This window comes from Saitoella complicata, assembly GCF_001661265.1.
Source record: "Saitoella complicata NRRL Y-17804 unplaced genomic scaffold SAICOscaffold_11, whole genome shotgun sequence".
NCBI classification, from domain to species: domain Eukaryota; kingdom Fungi; phylum Ascomycota; class Saitoellomycetes; order Saitoellales; family Saitoellaceae; genus Saitoella; species Saitoella complicata.
The window spans coordinates 244367-264337 of record NW_017567002.1 but is presented as its reverse complement, the minus strand read 5'-3'; the positions used below and the strand labels follow the sequence as shown (position 1 = coordinate 264337).

The 19971-nt window shown below is 53.1% G+C and overlaps 8 protein-coding genes across 8 annotated transcripts; 3 read left to right on the top strand and 5 right to left on the bottom strand.

Moving 5' to 3' along the window:
- Window positions 1–155: 155 nt before the first annotated feature.
- SAICODRAFT_35067 (S-adenosyl-L-methionine-dependent methyltransferase) lies at window positions 156–1268 on the bottom strand (the record flags this gene model as incomplete). The annotated part of the gene is made up of 4 exons (XM_019168397.1): window positions 156–672; window positions 723–847; window positions 902–976; window positions 1239–1268. 4 exons carry the CDS (start codon window positions 1266–1268, stop codon window positions 156–158), a joined length of 747 nt encoding a protein of 248 aa, XP_019024324.1.
- A 4-nt stretch (window positions 1269–1272) lies between these two features.
- SAICODRAFT_56763 (cysteine proteinase) lies at window positions 1273–2931 on the top strand (the record flags this gene model as incomplete). The annotated part of the gene is made up of 1 exon (XM_019169478.1): window positions 1273–2931. The coding sequence occupies one exon, from the start codon at window positions 1273–1275 to the stop codon at window positions 2929–2931; it is 1659 nt and encodes a 552-aa protein (XP_019024323.1).
- Window positions 2932–3220: 289 nt separating this feature from the next.
- Window positions 3221–4871, top strand: SAICODRAFT_30263 (peroxisome membrane protein). Its single transcript, XM_019167639.1, has 6 exons — window positions 3221–3409; window positions 3466–3501; window positions 3556–3823; window positions 3875–4471; window positions 4524–4630; window positions 4683–4871. The coding sequence occupies exons 1-6, from the start codon at window positions 3310–3312 to the stop codon at window positions 4697–4699; spliced, it is 1125 nt and encodes a 374-aa protein (XP_019024322.1). The 5' UTR covers window positions 3221–3309; the 3' UTR covers window positions 4700–4871.
- SAICODRAFT_30261 (uncharacterized protein) lies at window positions 4830–5542 on the bottom strand. The gene is made up of 4 exons (XM_019167638.1): window positions 5381–5542; window positions 5247–5326; window positions 5059–5191; window positions 4830–5007 (listed from the first exon to the last, which is right to left on the bottom strand). The coding sequence occupies exons 1-4, from the start codon at window positions 5475–5477 to the stop codon at window positions 4967–4969; spliced, it is 351 nt and encodes a 116-aa protein (XP_019024321.1). The 5' UTR covers window positions 5478–5542; the 3' UTR covers window positions 4830–4966.
- Window positions 5543–5809: 267 nt separating this feature from the next.
- SAICODRAFT_65639 (chaperonin GroL) lies at window positions 5810–7590 on the bottom strand (the record flags this gene model as incomplete). The annotated part of the gene is made up of 2 exons (XM_019170163.1): window positions 5810–7259; window positions 7313–7590. 2 exons carry the CDS (start codon window positions 7588–7590, stop codon window positions 5810–5812), a joined length of 1728 nt encoding a protein of 575 aa, XP_019024320.1.
- Window positions 7591–7812: 222 nt separating this feature from the next.
- SAICODRAFT_92294 (formamidase) lies at window positions 7813–9327 on the bottom strand (the record flags this gene model as incomplete). The annotated part of the gene is made up of 2 exons (XM_019171799.1): window positions 9055–9327; window positions 7813–9001 (listed from the first exon to the last, which is right to left on the bottom strand). Exons 1-2 carry the CDS (start codon window positions 9132–9134, stop codon window positions 7813–7815), a joined length of 1269 nt encoding a protein of 422 aa, XP_019024319.1. The 5' UTR covers window positions 9135–9327.
- Window positions 9328–15835: 6508 nt separating this feature from the next.
- Window positions 15836–16435, top strand: SAICODRAFT_25294 (uncharacterized protein; the record flags this gene model as incomplete). Its single annotated transcript, XM_019166844.1, has 2 exons — window positions 15836–15853; window positions 15899–16435. The coding sequence occupies 2 exons, from the start codon at window positions 15836–15838 to the stop codon at window positions 16433–16435; spliced, it is 555 nt and encodes a 184-aa protein (XP_019024318.1).
- Window positions 16436–16515: 80 nt separating this feature from the next.
- On the bottom strand, window positions 16516–17237 carry SAICODRAFT_30260 (uncharacterized protein). Its single transcript, XM_019167637.1, has one exon. It carries the CDS (start codon window positions 17192–17194, stop codon window positions 16574–16576), a length of 621 nt encoding a protein of 206 aa, XP_019024317.1. The 5' UTR covers window positions 17195–17237; the 3' UTR covers window positions 16516–16573.
- Between the last annotated feature and the right edge of the window lie 2734 nt (window positions 17238–19971).

The following is a 19971-nucleotide window of genomic DNA, read 5'->3' as shown; positions in this document are numbered from 1 at the left end:
TGACGCCGTGCTTGTTAGATGGGAACTTTATTTTCGTGGAGCCGCAGCCTATCGGACCGCTATAGCGGCAAAGGCACGTGCGGATGGGATTCTGGGGAATTCGACGCAAGATGGGAAGTTGATGGACATCGACTCGGGTGTTTATAGGCAATGGTTCATCTGGAGATAATTGCGTACCAGTTATCTCGTTCGTAGCCTGATTCCATCACTTTGCCACCTGCCTCCACGACCCGCTCCTCCAGTTCGTCCTTCTTGAAGAGGTGGTAGTATCGCTGATAGACCTTCTCTGGTTCCTTCTCTTTTCCTTCTGCTGGATTTTCCGGTGTCCCCTCTGCAGCTTCATCCTTGTTGCGTCTTGATTTCGGTTGCTTTGGCTTCTTCTCCTGGAGTACCCACGGTACCATAACGTCCTGTTCACCCCCTTCATCCCACCCTCTTCTCGAGTTCTTTTGCTCCAGAGCCCAAACAAAGATAAGCGCCTGACCGTCTGGCTTCAAAGCAGCTAGCACCGTCTTGATAGCCTCTTGCCGGCGAACGTCAGTGGAGAAATGATGGATAACGGCGATTGAGATTGCAAAGTCGAATCGTCCTTGTGGATGAGGGATAGCGAGGCCATCAGCTACCAGCGCTTCGTGGCCTCTCTCATGAGCGATCTTAATGAGATTATCGCTCCTGCAGTGATGTGAGCGGTCGGCTTCCATAGCTTGTCCGTTCGGACATACCTGTCCGAGCCAATGACATAGATGTTAGGGTTGACACCGAGGTACTTGCCATTTCCGCACCCCACGTCGATACCTATAGCACCATCTGGTCTTTCTCTCAGGAAGCGGTCCACAACAGGCCATGGCTAACACATAGAGGTGAGCCTTTGTCCATCATTAATCTGGGTTGCAGAGCACACCTTGTACCGTGTCTCGGAAAAGTGCGAGGCAATGACATTGTAGACCTCATGGACGTGTTCCCGCTCGTACGTCAACTCATTTGAAGCAGGCGACATCCTCAGACGTTCGACGACCGAAATCGGCAGAGTTTAAAGTTTCCGTGTAACGTTGACAAAGTGCCTTGCAGTCGAAGCGCACGCCACTGAACTTTTTCTGAACAGTGAAGGAAGACGGGTACTGAGCTTTCGTCTTTGATTCCAGCCGTTCTCTCTTGCGTTTGCGTCTGAGTTTACTCCCAACAGTGCCGTTCACGCCTACTTTATTCTCTTGCCGCCGCGCTCTTCTTCACATCGGTACCTCCGTTGCCGCTTCACGAATGGCTACCATGACCATGCCTGCGCAGAATGGAGACGCGCTCGGAAACATTTTCAGCATTTCCGCGAACAAACATTCGCTGAAGGATTTGCTCGCGGAGCCTGTGCGGTTCAGGAAAGCTACCTCCTCCGCGGACGGACCCGACCTTACGAAGAAGTATACGCCCCTGAACAGACCGCCACGCACAGCTGAGGACAAGTCCAAGCCAAATGGAGTACCTAAAGAGGATGAGTCAGAAGGCTCGGAGCCAACCGCGGATGAAGACGGCGGCGACGTCCTCGAAAAGCCGCAGAAAGTGCTCTTTCCCGCGAATCAACTACCTACTACATGGGGTTCCAGTGTCTATCAGCCAGCACCGGGACTGGACAACCTGGGAAACACCTGTTTCTTGAACTCGGTCATGCAGGCCATGATGCATGTCCCACCACTTGCGAGGTATTTGCTGAGCGGCGTCCATTCTGCTGAATGTCGGATGAACGACTGTGTTTTCTGTGCCATGGAGGAGCATGCTGGCAAATGTTATCCCAACGGCGGAAAAGGACGTGCAAAGGCATTTGCACCAAAGGGAATTGTGGGAAAGCTGAGACATATCTCGAAGTTGTTTAGACTGGGACGTCAAGAAGATGCTCACGAGTTCATGCGTTGTCTTATCGATGCTATGCAGAAGTCTGCTCTGCAAGGACATAAGAAGCTTGATCCAAGAAGTCAGGAGACGACTGTAATTCACAGAATCTTCGGTGGGTATATCCGTCAGCAGGTGCGCTGCTTGAAATGCAAGCATCCCTCCAATACATATCAGCCGATGCTGGACATCTCGCTTGATATTGGAGGTGGAGCTGGAAACAGCATTGAGAGTGCGCTGGCGGCATTCGTCAAGAACGAGAAGCTTTCGGGCCGGAATAAGTATAAATGTGAAAAGTGCCGAACATTGGTCGATGCTCTGAAGGGGTCTGTGATCTATCAGGCTCCCCCTGTGCTTACCCTTCACCTTAAGAGGTTCACATTCGGCGGCGGTTTCCAGTCTTCCAAGATCGGCAGGCATGTTCAGTTTGGCGAAACACTTGATATCGCACCATACATGGCCCCGAACCAGGCGCAATCCATATCGAAATACAACTTGGCAGGCGTGGTTGTACACGAAGGTGGCAGCACGCGCAGTGGTCACTACATCGGTTTCGGAAAGGGGAGCAATGGTGTATGGATGGAGTTTGATGACGCGCACTCATCAAACGTGAGCGTATCAACGGTGTTGAAACAGAAAGCATATATCCTTGTGTATACGAAAGGGTCCGAAAAGTCCTCATTCAAGCCTACTACCCCAGCAAAGGTTAATGGAACTGCTTCGACGGATTCACCAGCATCGGAGCGTGGTTCGGCACCGAAGAGCAAGGTGAACCCCTTCGCGATGAACCTGGCAGCAAAGGCAGCACCAAAACGGGCTCGTGACGAAGAACTTGGAATCCCTGTCGTCCGTGCCAATGGGTTCTCCAAGGAATTCAAGAAGAATGCATCAAAAGACTACGACAGCCGCATCGCAAAGAAGCGAAAGAGACAATCGGATGCTGGTCCAGGCGGACACATTCCGAGTCCGCCCAAAAGCAGGAAAAGTCTCGGGATTGACATGGGTTCAAAAGTCAAGAGAATAGCGATGATGAAGGCGCGCAGGTCCTTGTGAGTTGAGTAGAATACTGCCGGAGCATTGCATGCGTGGGTCAGAGATTAGAGGCATCTGGTGTTTGGGTATCATTATCATTTCTACGGCCTAATAAATGCTATCAAGAGCATGGTCATTGTCCTGGTGTAGCACTTCAAACGCGAACCGGAGCACATGTGCGTGAACACAACGGCGGGGGTTCGGTGCTGCCTTCCCCGCAAACGCGACCCTGCAGCCGTCCCATGCGCATACACCCGGCCCACCGACTTTTGCTACCCTTGGACCGTTTGATTTTACGATACGAGAGAGACGGCTATCGTCAAGCAATCAGCATCGCCCTTGCCAATTCAACCCAAGAATCTCCGCATTCATTCCCGAGAATCACAGCGTGACGTGATCATGGACTTCTTTCGCGCGTACGACAAGTTCATCCTCGCGAACGCCGGGCAGGTGTCTTCGATCGAGTCAACATTGCGTTCGTTGACATATGTACTACCTGGTTCGGAATCGTCCGTGTCCTTCAGGATGTTATCGGTAACTGACGGTTCGGTGCAGGTCGCTTCAAGGATGCCGAGCTTGCAGGAGAAACGCGTAGGTCATGGTCATCCACGGTTTATGTACGTCAGCTAATGTCTCGTCTTGCAGTGCATTCAATTCTGCAACTGGTTGGCATTTATCACGACTCTTTACTTGCTAAAGCTGTTGCCGGTCTGCCGTCTTCGGTTCAGAAGCCAACGCCGACACCACATAGCAGATACACGAAGTTCTGGCTGTCTTCGAACTCGAAGTATAAACACATCGCGCTCATGATTGTTGTGGTGCAATATACAGAGCTCTTGCTGGAGATGATGGCGAAAAAGAAGTGGGGAGAGAAGGGGAGGTGGAGGACGATCATCGGGATTGAAGGGTTCAAGTAGGTGAACACAACTTGTTCGTTGTAGCAGGGGCTAACAAATCATTATAGAGCGGCTTGTCGTTTATGTCTCTTGCAGCTGACAAAGTCGCGCCCTTTGGTTGAGCCCCCCATGCCCGGACGTGAGATTGATCCCGAAACACTTGAGGATCTGAAGACGAAGGCGCGTCACCCAATGAGTGACCATGCTTCCGTATCAGAACAGAGTGAGGTCTTCGACGACGGCCACTGGAAGATGCCGCGCACGGGGAAGATTCTCCCGACAATGACCTCAAACCACGCCGATTCCGTGACCGATTTCCTCCTTCGCAAAGTCCTTACGGTGGATGACGTCAAACCACCCCTCCAACTCCTTCACAAACTCCGCGGACTCGGAAAAGTGGCGGAGGTGTTATACATCCTCAGACCAGTCATCTACGCGGTCTTGATGCGACACTGGAGCAAGAACAAGAACAGTAGGTGGAAGCCATGGTTGGTCGGTCTTGCTATGGAATATCTTGCTAGGCAAATGTCGAAGAAGGATTTCGAGATGCATGTACCGGGCGGTATGAAGGCATTGACGCGGTTGGAGAGGGAGGAGATGAAGAGGAGGATGTGGGCTATGGGGTGGTGGGCTCTGCGTGGAGCGTTCTACGAAGACATCACCAAGTGAGTTCACTGTTGGTTTATGGTCCGACCGGAGTACTAATGCTATTGATAGGCCCTTCATGGATGGTGTTGCGGGATGGTTGGAGAAGAAGCCGCTTATCGGGCTTGCGGGTAGTCTTATTGGTGACTACCAGTACCTGTGGGAGAAGTACTACTTTTGTATGTGCCCTCAATACTCGTATGATGGACACCATGCTAAAATCTCTGCTAGCTACCGCAACATTGTGAGCGCACACATCTATTCGCTCAAGTACAGGGCGGGGTATATCTCAGGCGTTTCTTCTTTTTTGGAATTGGCGAGGTTGCATGTAGCTCGTGTGGTCGCTCGTATCTATCTATACAGCAAGAAAAAACAAAATGCGTTCCTGAATTGTAAAAAGGAATGTTTATGCAACACGCCATACCAAAGCAAAGGAGTAACAGTAACCCAACTCTGGTTAACGTATAGAATGTGCCAAAAGTAGCGGCCTAAGACAAACTTGACTCATTAAACGATCACCACCTAGTGTCCTCAAGCTTAGGCTGATCTGCGATAGCTATAGATGAAAGGTCAATAGCAGTCGGCGAGCATGGATGGGTTCACTTACTCACGAGCTGATCCTCCTCGATGTCTTGCAGGAACGGCGACTCTTCCGCTTTCAAAGCGTAGATCGCGTCAACAGGCGCAACTGCAGAGAATCCCTTGAATAGGGTGTATCGGTGCGTCAGTTCGCCGCCAATCTTTAGTGTCATGTCAGCATGAGTGCAGTGTGTTGGGGCTGATGATACAACGTACGGACTTGATGTTCTCAATAGCAGCATCGATCACCTTCTCCGGTGTGTTCGAGGCATAGCGGACAATGAACGCCTTAGTCTCTGTTCAACGAGTAAGCATCTATGCACACCCATGTCAGCAAGAAGCTCTCTCACCTTGCTTCAAGGAGCCCATCGGGGCCGCTTCAGCGAAAGCCCCAACGATGCCAACGACAAGGACGATCAAGACGGTGAAGAGTGATTTGATATTCATGATGAAGTTATAATCTCAGGCGTTATCGATAGAGGTGCGCTTATGGCGGTGGGGTTGCGATTGCGTACGGTTCTGCATGACGTTGCATCACCTCCAACAACGAACATCCCACCAAGAAACACAAAGTAGGAAGATTACAGAGAAGTGGTCTGAGTGGAGTGTCTCATGCCATTTCTTATATCTAGAAAACGCCTTCCATATGGAATACCCAAAAATAACAATCCTAATGAGATACAATACAATCAATAAGTGGCATTCCGTGACTTACATGCCAGACGCCTTTTTCCACATATCCTACATCAATCGCCTTCGTTCGCAACATGGCTGCTCGTTTAGAAGCCACCCATGCCGCCCATACCACCCATACCTCCCATACCGCCCATAGCAGGAGCAGCAGACTTGTTCTCCTCTGGTGCGTCAACGATGATGCACTCGGAAGTGGACAACAAGGAAGCAACACCGACGGCATCAGTAAGACCGGTGCGGGTAACCTTGAAGGGGTCGAGGATACCGGCCTCAATCATGTCAACGTACTCACCCTTGGCAGAGTCGTAACCACGGTTGAAGTCCTCACCGTACTCGCCGATCAACTTGCCAACGACAACGGAGCCCTCCTCACCAGCGTTCTCGACGATCACACGAGCAGGCTTCTTGATAGCCTCCTGGATGATCTTGACACCGAGCTGCTGGTCGAAGTTCTGCATCTTGAGGTCACCGAGAACACGGGAAGCCTTAAGGAGAGCAGTTCCACCACCAGGGAGGATACCGTCCTCAACAGCGGCACGGGTAGCGTTCAAGGCATCGACGAAACGGTCCTTCTTCTCACCGACCTCAACCTCGGAGGAACCACCGACCTTGATGACGGCGACACCACCGGACAACTTAGCGAGACGCTCCTGGAGCTTCTCCTTCTCGTACTCAGAGGTAGCAGAGTCGGCCATCATGCTGCGGATCTGCTCGCAGCGCTGGGATACGGCGTCCTTGTTACCCTCACCGTTGAGGAGGATAGTGTCCTCCTTGGTGATGGTGATAGATCCGGTAGTACCGAACATCTCAGGGGTAGCACGCTCGAGCTTGACGTCCACCTCTTCAGAGAAGACAGTACCACCAGTAAGGACGCCAATGTCAGCGAGGATAGACTTGCGGTTGTCACCGAAGCCAGGGGCCTTGACGGCAGCGACCTGAAGCTGGCCACGGAGCTTGTTCAAGATACAGGCAGCAAGGGCCTCACCGTCAATATCCTCAGCGATGATGACCAAAGGACGACGCTGCTGAGCAGAGATCTCAAGGGAGGGAAGGATGTCCTGAAGAGCGGAGATCTTCTTATCGGAAAGGAGGATAAGAGGCTTCTCGAACTCGATCTTCTGCGTCTTGACATCGGTGACGAAGTAAGGAGAGATGAAACCGCGGTCGAAGCGCATACCCTCAGTAATCTCAAGCTCGTCGTTGACAGTTTTTCCCTCCTTGACAGTGATAACACCCTCCTTGCCAACCTTCTCCATGGCGTTGGCAATCATGCGACCGACGTGGGCGTCAGAGTTGGCGGAGATAGTGGCGACCTGAGCGATCTCCTCGGAAGTGGTGATGTCGCGCTTGTTCTCCTGTAGGAACTTAACGACGGCCTCAACGGCAGCCTGGGCACCGCGACGGAGGTCCATGGGGTTGCAACCAGCGGCGACGTTCTTGACGGACTCGGTGAAGATGGCACGAGTGAGGACAGTGGCGGTAGTAGTACCGTCACCGGCGGTCTCGTTGGTCTTGTTAGCGACGTCCTGGACGAGACTATAACACAGTCAGTAAAAGTTCAAGCAAAGGCATAGAGGCAATTGACTCACCGAGCACCCAAGTTCTCGAACTTGTCCTTCAAGGTAACGGCCTTGGCGACAGTAACACCATCCTTGGTGATCTTAGGGGAACCGAAGCTCTGCTCGATCAGAACGTTGCGACCCTTGGGACCAAGGGTAACGGCGACAGCGGAAGCGAGGACGTCGACACCACGGAGGAGGGCGGCACGGCCCTCAACACCGAACTTGATCTCCTTGTGGCCACCGAAGTGACGGATACCAGTACGGAGGACAGAGGAAGTGTTGCGAGAAAGTAACCTTGATGACATTTTGACGTAACTCTTGATCTGGGATCAGAGGGGGACTCTGGAGAGTTTCGGGGAGGCCGAGCGGATCAAATACTTCGCCCACTGCTGTGGCTGGCGCGCCCGTCCCCAGTCCCTGGAATGTTCTAAGCTCCTCGAAAATCCGAGTAAATATCCCTGGTAAATTGCTATCATAAAGGGTATTCCTAAATCATACACTCATCCTCGTTGCCTCCCATAACCCCCTTAGAAGTCCGAGATCGGACAATCCTGAGTAATCATCTTCGTCACCTTGACCTCTCCGCTCAAAGAGTCGTTCATGTTGGCACCGACTGGAGCTACATCAAACTCAAACATATCCAAAGGCAATCCAAGGGTAGTACACGCGTTGGGGATGTCCACAATAGCTGCGATGTGACCCTCAACAGGCGCTGCGGACAAAAGAAGGTAGATCTGGTAGTCAGAGTATCCGTAACGCTGAAGATACTTCACAGCATTGAGACAGGTCTGCTTGTACGCAAGGTGGACATCGAGGAACTTCTGCTCGCCGGTGTCAGCATCGACGGAGATACCCTGGAAGGTCAACATGCGACCAGGGCTGAACTGAGGCTGCACGGGTCCAGGAAGGTACATGGGCTGACGTAAACTCAATGCCTCAACACCTCCAGGAATGATTCCAAACTTCAAGGTGATAATACCAGACATCTCGATAGCACCACAGAAAGAGATCTCACCATCACCCTGGCTGAAGTGAAGGTCACCGATGGAGAACTTGGCTCCGTCGAGATACACGGGCATCCAAGTTCGGGAACCACGACTGAGGTTCTTGATATCAACGTTTCCTCCGTGCTCACGAGGAGGAACAGTTCTAGCACCCTCCTCCCTAATCCTCTTCGCCAACTCATCATCGCCCTCAAGAGCGGGAGCACCAGGGTGAGCTCCGTCGGCGGTAGGCAACTTCGCAACATCCATTGATCCGTGCGAGTGGCACAGTCCTGACTCACGCTCCGTCCACTTGGCGAGCAACTCCTTGGAAGGAGCACAGCCCATCAATCCTGGATGGATGATACCGGGAAACCTAACTCCAGGAATGTGTCGTGACTTGGCGTAAATTCCCTCGAAATCCCAGATAGCCTTCGCGGCCTTTGGCATCTTGTCAGCCAAGAACCCACCACCATTCTTAGAGTGGAAAACGCCGGTGAATCCCCAGTTCTGTTCCTTGAAAGGCTGGATCTCAAGGATCTCAACGAGAAGTGCATCTCCAGGCTTAGCACCTTCAATCTCAAGGGGGCCGGAGAGGTAATGAACGCGGTTAAGGTCGACATCACGGATATCGTCGGCAGAGTCATTGTTGCCGATCTGACCACCGGTCCAGTCGACACACTCTACGTTGACAACTTCACCCGGGGCTACCTTGGCGGCGAAAGGAATCTCACTGAGACAATGATTAGCGATCAATTAATACTCCAAGGATCGGAGTTCTCATACGGATGCCATCTGTTGTGGATGTGGGGCTGCTCGAATGCAGGCTTGTTGATGTCAACCTTGATGGCTGTTCTGATGGTCATGACGAAATGTTTTAGTTGGAAAGAAGGTGCGGATCAAGCTTGATGATCAGATCAAGAAGGCCCAGACAAGTGGTATTTGTAGAGGATGCCGTGGCTTGGTTGCTTACAGGGTTCTCCTATCTCATCTGGTCCCATGTCAAGAGATGGGGTTCCCTTCCGCCGGATAAATAGAGATAGCGATGGACAGTTGCCGTTTTCCTTATCAACTGGCTGAGCTTAACAATAAGCTTGCCGACCCGATACGGCACCGGTGCGACCGTCAGCTGCGCGCGTCTAAAGTCACAGGCAAGCAAGGCTGATGAGTGTGGGAGAAATAAAAAAACAAATCAGAGTAGAGTTCAAGGTCAATTAGGTACACATATCGTACAATAATGCAAAGCGTAGGCTTCCTAAGGACAAACACCGACCACGGTATACCCATCCTTAACCCACGGTAACGCCACACAACCAATAACCTAAATGAAAGTGTGTATATAAACAATTGCAGTCCATCAACATACATACGCCATCTATCTTAATCTCTCCTGAAGAACGGTGGCAGCTGCCCCTGTCCGGACGGGTTGCTTGGCTCTCCTGTCCTGGGATCGTAGCGCATGCCACTGGTTGCCGGGCCTGGTGGCCCTCCTCGCAGCGAAGAAATAGGAGGAAGAATAGGAACCAACGATGTTGGTTGATGAGTCGACAAAGGCGGAAGCTGAGGGGGCATGGTTGATGAGTAGCTCGGGTATCCACGCGCATCACCATAGTATCCACCATAGCCATGTGCTACAGGCCGCATATCCGGCGCTGATGGTGCCGGCGAATTCAACAGCGTGCTCAACGAAGATCTTGGCGGAGGGTAATCCCCGAGAGATGATGTGATCGGCGGCAACGGCGAAGCGCGCGGCATAGGTGGGCCCAATGCAGTGATGGAAGGAAGCATGGGCTTGTCGCTCATTTGACTCCGCGGAAGCGGCGGCGAGTGCATACGAGACGGTGGTTGACTCTGCATCGCAGCATCGGGCTGCGGATACCATGTAGCCACGCGTGGGCCACCAACCGGTTCGTCATTAAACAAACGACCGATGCCTGGTAAGCTGCGACCAGTCTGCTCTGGTGACTGCGGGTAGCTGTTTGAGATCGAAGGAAGCGGATTGAATGGATACGCGGAACCGCTAGACGAGCGAGTGTACTCCATCTGACGTACCCCACGATCGTAACACTGATAGGAAGAGGCCGTTGAGGCTGGGAATGTAGCTTGACTTCTGTTTGCGGCAGCTTGTAAGATCTCAGATGTAGTTGGTTGACGAGCAAACCCTGATTTGTCAAGACCAGGAGCTTCCGCAGTAGCAAGAGTGCGTCCCTCAGTTTGCCTGGGGATGAGGATGACGGTTTGAGCGTGGCGCTTGTCCGGCTCGTCTGGTAGACCTTCTTCTGAATTGTCAACAGTGTCAGGTACACTAGCGCTGCCTTTGCTCAAAGGATTCATGGCCACTAGAGTATCGAATCTGTCGGCATTCTTCAAGTAATGGTTCTTTACTTGAGTTGCCGTCTTTGTGCCAAGTGCATCTGCAATCGCATACCAATCTTTTCCATATCGGACAAGCAGAGCATTAAAATCAGACATTTCCTGTACGGACCAATAAGACGACGTCGTTCCCCGGCGACTGCCCTTGCGAGCTGTTCCGTCAGCATCATAATATTCCTGCATCGTGGGAGAAAGGGGACGGTCATCCTCGGCCATCGCGCCACCTAAAATGGGACCCGTTTGCGGCACGCCTTGAACCTGCGGGGATCGCGAGGCTACAAGGATTGAAGCCGGGAAGCCGGACATGTCCACGGAGGGTGTCACAGGTACAGAGCCAGCGCCAAGCATGCCAGCCAGGACGTTAGCCACATCGGCTTCCTTAGAGTCGATTTCGGGGAACGCAGCAGGAGTACCGACTGACTCGTCTTCAGCGCTGCTGGGTCGTCCTTTATCTTTCTCAACCTTGGGAACCTTCCGCGCAGAAGCTACTCGCCCAAGCCGAGCCTTCTTTGTGACCGGCGCTTTGACGTTGGGAGTAACCACTGCACTAACGGACTCCGGTGGCTCTGAATTCGAAGTGTCATCATTTCCTCGCTTCCTCCGTGTACCCAGCGCAGCTGCAATAGGGTCTGCCCCAGTGGCACTGGTCGCATCCTCTAACAATCTCTGGGACTCGCTCTTGCGTTTCGGTTTCGGGAGGTTTTCTTGGACTGCTGTAGACGCATCCTCTTCGGGAGCCTGTGGCGCAGTGTTGTCGTCTTCCTCATCATCCTCTTCGTTCCTGCCCAAATCAGCCATAAGCGCACTGCCTTTGGTCTTGCCAGATTTCGACTTCTTGGTCTTCGACCTTCCACCCTTGCGCTTCTTGCTACCTTTCACTGAATTCAAAGATCGATAGTCGACAGTCTTCTTGGTCAAATAATAATGCAAAACACACTGTTGCGCCGTCTTCTCGGGGATGCCCTCGGCGATCTTCCCAAATTGCTTGGGAAACTGAATATAACGCTGACAAAAAAGGGCATGCTCCTCGTCTGTCCATACGTCCGGATGATTCGAAACATGATAGAACTCCACCGGGTCCACCCGAACGCGGTGATTGTCGTCGTAATACGCGAGCTCCTTCCGTTCCTTCTCGTCCAAGATCATCGACGGAATCGTCGCCGTCGTCAGTTTCGCTCTAGCGTTGGGATCACGTTGATTTTCCCATTCCAAGTTTGCCAGAATCTCCAGGAACTCGGCTTCCGAGCGTGCGGCATCGCCGTGATGGAAGCCTGCAGCGCCACCCGGGTTTCTGCGAGAAGCACGTGTAGACGTTCCATAGGATGCCGCGGTATCTTGTACTACGGGGGCAGCCGCTGCCTGTGCAACAAAGCGCTGTTTTTGTCTTTCTTCATTCTCTTTCATACTGTCGAGTTCTGCAGTATACGTCGTCCACTGATCATGGAGACGCTTGTATTGGCGCTTCAATGCCAGTTCTTTCTCATGTACAACAGCTTTCCTTTTTCCAAGCACGCGAAGCATCGCTGGCCGGAGCTGGTCAGCGGCAACAACCGCGTCCTGAATTACCTGGGTCGTGATTTCAGCCGCCTTGTCCGAAAGATAGAGTTCGGCCAAGACAAGATCTCTTGACGCATTCCTCTCAATCTCGTTTTGTTTGTACACTGCATAAACGATTGCTTCTTCTTTCTCCGCTTTAGACGCGAAAACTGGCTCACCAGCAATGCGGCCGTCGAATTGAAGAGTCGCTTTTTGTTCTGCTTGCTCGAAGCGAAGTTTATCCAGACTGTCTTCAGCCGCTCGTTTCCGGCCCTTAACGGATCCGAGCTCTTGCTCCAGTGAATGCATCTCCTTTTCAGCTGCACAAACGTCCTCCTGGCTAATCGACTTCATTGGTGCATCATCAACAGCAGGCTCTTCAGATATCTCAACATTAACCTGTCCTGCCTTTCTCGTTGCCACAGCGGTACCAGAATTCTGAACTGGAAAAACACTCTCCGAAGGAGCGTCGGGCGCACCAATAGTTTCGTTCGCTGCAACGAGACCATCGACAGTTTTTAGAACATCACTGTTGATATACTTTACCGTGTCAGGCTGCCTCGCATCTGCGATGTGCGCAGTCACTGCGTCGGCCTCTGGGACAGTGTCCTGAGGTTTATTCACGGGAGCATACTCCTCCCATTTCGCTGTAGTCAAAGGGGGTCGCTTAGCAGTCGAATCGTCCCTCGACTGGACGTTACGGTTGTCCTGTTCAACACGAGCTAATCGCTCGGCCTTACCTTCGATTTCAAGGCGCTTCACACCCTTTCTGTCAAAGCTGCCAGTTTTCTCCGCATCTGCGACTAAGAGGCTTCCCTCCATCTCACCGCGTTCTGTAACTTCCTCTCCGCCGCTATCCTTGTTCGCATTACCATCCATGGATTTCCTCTCTTGCTTGGGGCTCATCCTCGCGAACGCTTCCCGAACAGCTTTCGCGCCTTCGCTCGCGCGTCTCTGCATATCTTCCGTACTCTGTCTCCGACTGAGACTCTCCTTGTCATCTTGGGACGACTTCGCAGCTGGTTGCGAGGTTCCGGCCGCTGATGATTTGGCAGGCAAGGTTCCTGCACCAGTCCGGAAATCACCGGATCCGCGACGAGAGGACGGAGATGACGAATCTGGCGCAAATCCCCCTTGGCGGGAAGCCCTATGTCTACTCGGGCTAGGAAAGCCCTTGTCACTGCTCAAGCTGGCAGGTCCGCCAACCGAAGTGATGGAAGACGAGCGCTGAGGCGCGGGCGCGGATGGAGGCCCTAGTCGGGCAACACTTCCCGCTGGAGGCATCGACTGGCGACTCGGCGGAACAGCTGGACCCTTCCAAAGACCTTGCTGAGGCCCCCCCGCATACCTCCCCTGCGGCCCAATGCGAGGTGGACCAGTAACACTCTGCGGCGGTAAAGGCCGGCCAGCCGAAATCATCCCTCTCGGACCCGTAGGTATCGCCGATCCTTCTCTCCTTAACGGTCCAGGAGGTGCCCTTAGGGGCGTGGGCGCTGGTATGCTATTAATCCCTGGTCTCACGCTAGTTGCACCTGCATTCATCCCAGGTTTCGGCGGAGGAGCACGAAGAATCGGGACTCCTGGTCGCGAAACTCCCATTACACCTACCATCGGACCAATACTTCCCTGACGCTGCGGAGGACCACCGGCAATTCCCGTTGACGGTTGCTGCCTGGGTTTCGTTGGAGGCGGCGCCGGGTCATGAGCCGTGCTCGGCGGTGGCGGAGGGGGTGTAGCAACTGCGCTTGTTGCCGAAGACACTGACCCCGTCCTTGGCGGTGGGCCATGACCGGGACCGCGCGAGACAGAGGGGCCGCTGGGAAGTTGTCCACCTTGTTGAGGTCGAATTGTCGACCCAGAACGAGTCTGCCGTCCTGCGGGAGTGGTCACGGTTGAAGCAACAGTGAGTGTATGCGTAGATCTGGGTGCAGCAGGGCGAACAGGGGACTGACTTACGGCAGCAAGTGGCGATCGTTTAGAAGACTGTTCCTCAGGCTGTCTCGGAGTTGAAACTCTGCTCACGTTTCCTGATGAGATCACTGCATTCATCGCTTTTTCTGAGCCTGTTAATGCCGTCGAAGGTCGCGAAGTTGTTGTCGACAGAGGGGTGCGGGTCTGTTCTCGCGAGATTTGAACTGACTGCGGCTCCTTCTTGATCGCTTCTGGCTTATGAGTACTTGATTCAGTTGACGCGTTAGTAGGTCGTGGCGCCGGCTTTCGCTCAGAGTCCTCCTGCCTTCGATCACGGTTCGGCGTCGCCTCGGGTATCGTAGGCAGAGCCTTTACAGATCCTGCCGATGGTGGGCGAACGGCAGCATCACTGGCCGCCGTCACCTTGTTCGTCCTCGTAACTTCTGTAGGTTTTGGCCTCTTAATATCTTCCTCCTCCTTCACAGGTTGCGTCTGATCGCCTGTATTCGTGCTCTTCCCTGACACGGATGAAGCCGCCGAACCTGTCCCAAACCTCTTTTCACGATTTGCTAGAACCTTAGCCGACTCCTGTACTCGTTCCATGGTATATCCTTCTCTAACCCCTGATCCCGGAATATAAGAAAGCCGTGATGAAGGACGATCAGACCCGCTACGCGGAGGATAACGATCCCTATCTGATGACAGTGGTCCTTCCACTGATCCACGAGAATTTGGCCGATCCGAGAGTGGTCTGTCCATAGGTGCACGCGACGTCGGCCTGTCTGATAATGGTCCTCGAGAACTTGGTCGCGAAAGGGGCGGTCCACGCGAATCTGCTCGTCTCCGGTCATCGGCGCTTGGCCTGACAGGTGGACCCAGCCCTCCCCTACGACTAGAACCTCCGTCGGGACTCGATGCGCGGGATGCCGAAGCCGAGCCTGAGGATGGTACCTGGGTCGAGGGAGGGCGGTACGATGATGATGTTCCTAACCCGGCCGCGACAGGTGGACAGGAAGGCGCGCTCGATGGGCCTGGTTTAGAGTCTCGATCAGCTTCATTTTGCCGTTTGAATTCCTCTGCGCGGCGCGCACGTTCTTCGCGAAGCTCGCGCTGTTCGCGCTCCCACTGTTCTCGTTCACGCGCAACCTGCCGCTCACGCTCTTGGTAAGCGGCTTCCCTGTCTCGTGGATCGCGTGCGGGAGGCCTTGATGGAGGAGGTGGCGGTCGAGCATAGGGATGGTGAGGCGACGGACGGTAGTCACGCGAAGGTATCGGTCGTCGCGGATCTGACAGGGCAGCTCGGGGTCCGTTGGGAGGGCCGCCACGCGGTGTAGGAGGTGGGCGGTTGTCGTAGTACCTTCCCGGCGGAGGCCTGTCGTTGTGCCGAGGAGGATACGACATCCTTCCTGGCCGTTTCCAAAGTGCCAAGTTGTTTGAGCGGCTGTGTTTTGGAGGTAGGGTGCGCTGGACCCCGGCTGTTGTGCGCTCCGGCGTTAGCGATGTCTGAGAGTCTCGAAGGGTTGCAGGTGCCAAGGTGAAATCCATCTGAAGCGGTCGTGGTATCTTTGCGAGTCTCTAGAACTTTGAACAAATGATCTCTGAATTACAGGTCATCTTTTTCCGACGTGGTGTGACGGTTCCCTGCCGAATGTGGAGAAGGATTGTGTCGACGTTACATCGATATCGATCTCCAGAGAAGCCCGCGTAAGGCCCGCAAGGTAAGCTCAGATCCATCATAGCCTTGATCATGGCCATTACTTCACAGGTAAATCTCTGTCGAGGAAACATACCTATCGCACCCAGCTGATAGGCAAGCAAGACCGCTCGTGCGTTCTTCCGCACTTCATATTCCAGGTCTTTCTTATTGTGCTCTGGTACCCGGCAGCTCACCACTGCCACCACTGCAACATCTTTACCAAAACCTACATGGTCCGTGAGCAGTTTACTTCCGGATGATGCGGCGCCCATATCCTCAGAGATCACACCAGAAAGACTGCGGCATCTCCTCAAGCTGGCAGCCCTTTCACCACCAAAGGATCATGAGGCAGAATCACGCATGCTAAAAGACCTGTCCGACCAACTGCATTTTGTCAAACATGTTCAGCAATGTGACACGACAGGAGTTGAGCCAATGGCAGGGATACATGCTCCTTTCCAGGGCACTGGGGAATTTGCTGGAGAGGAGGGCGTAGAGGTTACCTTTGAACAAGCCGAAGCTGCGGGAAAGGCAGCATACGGTGAAGGGGATGAGATGCTTTCATGGGACCCTGTGAAGGTTGCTCAGAAGATGGAAGGACGATATTATGTTGTGGAAGGTGGTTTGGTAAGGGAGGAAGAGCAGCAATGACAAATTACACCACGGACAGACACAACCTTTGACTAGGTCCTCAGTTTCCTCACGAGGGCTGATATTATGAATATGTGAATGCGTTACACTAATACCAACGCCGCCAACTCCAAAACGGTGGATATCCCCAAATACATTCTAGGAAGTGGAATATGCGCACCTATATCCCTTTGATGACATGCGCAAGGCAATCTTTCCAGCCTTCAGCAGCTCGCGACTAGCCCGGAGGCCTTCATCCCTGTCACTTTCGCTTGCCTCCGCCTCCTGTATCTTGAAATCCCTGAGATCACTTCCAGCTGTGTGCATGGCGAACATAGTCGCGTTGCCAGTGCTTTCACCAATGATGAGTTTGTCACTAGCCGGCGAGAAGGCGGCCGAAACGATGGACGATGACATCTGAGCAAAATCCTCCACAAAGGGATTACTTAACCTGCAATCCCAGACCTTCATTTTTCCGTCGGAGCCGCCAGTGAAGAGTTTGTCACCATATGAAGTCCAGATCGACAAAGCTACTCCAGTGTCCTTGTCCTCTGCGATTTCAAAGTCATTCATGACTGTAAGAGGTTCATCGTGCTTCAGGGTATGCAAGATGTGGTCGGGACGACGTTTGTCGTACACATACGTGTTGCCGTCTGTGCAGCTTGCCGTGATGAACGTCGTACAAGGACTCATGGAGACAACATTAATGTCCTTCCCCGGGCTATCACACTCCATTAATATCTTGTAGCTTCTAGCATCGAACAGGCGGATGTGCGCCATTTGGGGGTTCTTACGACCTCCACCGTAAGCGTTGACACCAGCCAGGAAGTACGTAGCATTATCATGCACGAAAACGGAACTGTGAGGCCCGGTACCAGGAGTGATACAACGCAACAGCTTTCCCTCGCGCACGTCAAAAGCGCAGAAAGCACCTGTTATCGACAGTTCCTCGCGACCTTCGTAACCGATGAATGCAACATCAGTCCACGGCCCTAGGCCAAAAGATACAGTTGACGCTTGTATGCCATCTTTCGGAGGCCTGAGAGTATCTGAGACACACGACAAGCCATCTTCGCTGATGTTCAATACACTGGTGTTTCCGGTTTTTCCAGCTGCCGCTACAACGCGTCCGTGGATGCGATTCACACCAATGGCGTTGATCCACCCGGTGCCGCCGATCTTCCCCTTCGGCGAAAACTTATTGATTTCGAGTCCCTCATTCGACCAGACGCGGACAGTTGCATCCCAACCTGCCGAGAATAACAAAGGCGCATCCTGCGCGAACTTCACCCCCGTCACGGTGGCATGTTCAATCTCACCACTGTCACCTCGAGACGCATGCCCATCCAACACCTTGATCAAGTCAGCATTGACGTCGCCCAGTAACAAGTTCCCGCCGCGGTTATAGGCGTCACGTAGAGCTACGCTACCTAAGGCAAATTGATCACCTGTGGCCGACCAACAGATATCATGCAGATCACCGCTTGACCGATTCACTGTCCGGAATGGCCGGAGATGTTGGAACGAATGCACCTGTAGCTGTCGCTGTATCTCGTCCCCTCCGTAGTATCTTCTGCCACCCAGCGCGCGATCAGCTAATCGTCGATCAAGATTGACTCTGCATCTTGATCCAGCTGTGGCAAGATCACCATTAGACCGTGGGATGCGGACAATCAAGCGATCACCGCTAGGCATCCGTAAGTCTGGATTGTCTTGGTACAGGCGGCGGACATCCTGCTGAGTCCGACCAGGCAGATACGATGAGATATCTGAGCACGAGAATTCATCGCCTTTGTGAATGTCTCGCAAATTCCGGAGAATATATATCTCCTCTGAAGTGAAATCCACATGTATAAGCTGACCCTGATGCTCGCGGAAACGTCTCCAATCCCTCGTGAGATACTTCCTGCATTGGACTGTCATGTACGGCCGGGTAGCTAAATCGGACGCGCTGGCATCATTAAGAGATATATCTTCCACACGGACACGGTCATGTTTGACCTGCTGTCGCCTGCGGCGCGAAGGCGGAAAATCCTCGACCTCTATTTCGTTCGCAAGCTGTACACTGACATCAGAGTAGGGATCGTATGCTTCGAAGTCACCCGCTTCTTCCAGATCGCTGTCTGATGTGCAATTCTCCCATGCGTCGTCGTCGGTCATTGCAGTTCTGATTGCTTCGGACGTAACAGGTCCCACTATACTTGCTCCCTCGAATGTTGATTGAGCATTCGCGGCTCGAGAAACTGTGCTCGCAGGTTGCGATATCGGGGCTTTTGGGAGCTCAGGCGTAGGCGTAGGCGTAGGCGAAGGTGGACGTTTCAAGGGTGGTAAAGGCAACGTCTTGAGTGAAGCTTGTATAGGTGAATCCGAAGAATGCGGGCGGATGACTCCTGTGTGCGCTGTCTTTCCCCCCGTTATTTCACCTCTCACGTCCTCATCCTCGTCATCGTCTGCCACTACCATCCTTCGCTTTGCGAACATGCCACGACGGATTGACTCATCACTTGAATCACTGCTACTGGTTGCTGGCCGAAGTAACCTTTCAACAGGTCCTGTAGGCGCGGATGAATTGCAACGCTCTGCCTGGGATGCCGGATGAGCGTGAGCATTACATGTATGGTGGTTCGCTGTCGTCTGCATGGCAGAGGATTCTTCTGACATTTGAAGTCCACCTCTTTTGCGCTTATGACTTTGTACCGGTATTGGACTTGTCGATTCAGCAGTCGTTGGACGGCTCGGAGGAAACAGCAATGTCTGAAGAACTTTCGTGGGTCGGGCAACCGATGCCGTGCGAGAGGGAACAGCTGCACAAGTCGGCTTTGGCGTACTAATGGCAGCAGTCGAGGCTAGGACGCTGCGGTCCGCTTGCGCTGTTGATGCGACAGGAACATTGACAGTTGTCTCATCGGCGTCCAGAATCATGACAACATCTCGAGGGACCGCAGCCCCTTCAGACCTTTGAGGAGTTCTCGTATACTTCTGAATCCCCTTGAGTGCCGCCGCCCGAATCCGGCTTAACTGCTCCTGATTTCGTCTTCTCGTCTCCTGTCGCCGTGCATCTCGTATCGTTTTGTCCCGTGCCCTCGTTTCCTCGCCGATGTCACCGGTAAGATCAATGAGGATAGAAGTATTGGCTTCGGAGCTGGGTGGCCTTGCTGGAGTCTTAGGCGGGTCACCACCGCCGCTCTTCGTTGACTGCGATGGGCTCATCCTTGAGCATGGTCGTACCGGGTGCGAACCTAGTTGGCCTATGGTGCTGCGACGAAACAAGACAAACTGAGGGGTTTCTTGATAGGTAAGATCACCTTACAGGCTGTTGCTGGTTTTGCGACAGATGTTGTCTAATGCCAGCAGCTGCTCGTGTTGCTGATATGAGAGCGCGAAATGTGGGGAACGTCTGACTGCTCGACCGCGCCGAATTCCCCGGACTGTCATGGCTTAATCAAGGATATACCAGACGTTGGTAGATGATGAGAGAGGTGATTTAAAGTTGTCCTAACTAACAGCATCCCCATTCGGTTGACTTACTCCCTCGGCATAATCCTCATCAGGATCAT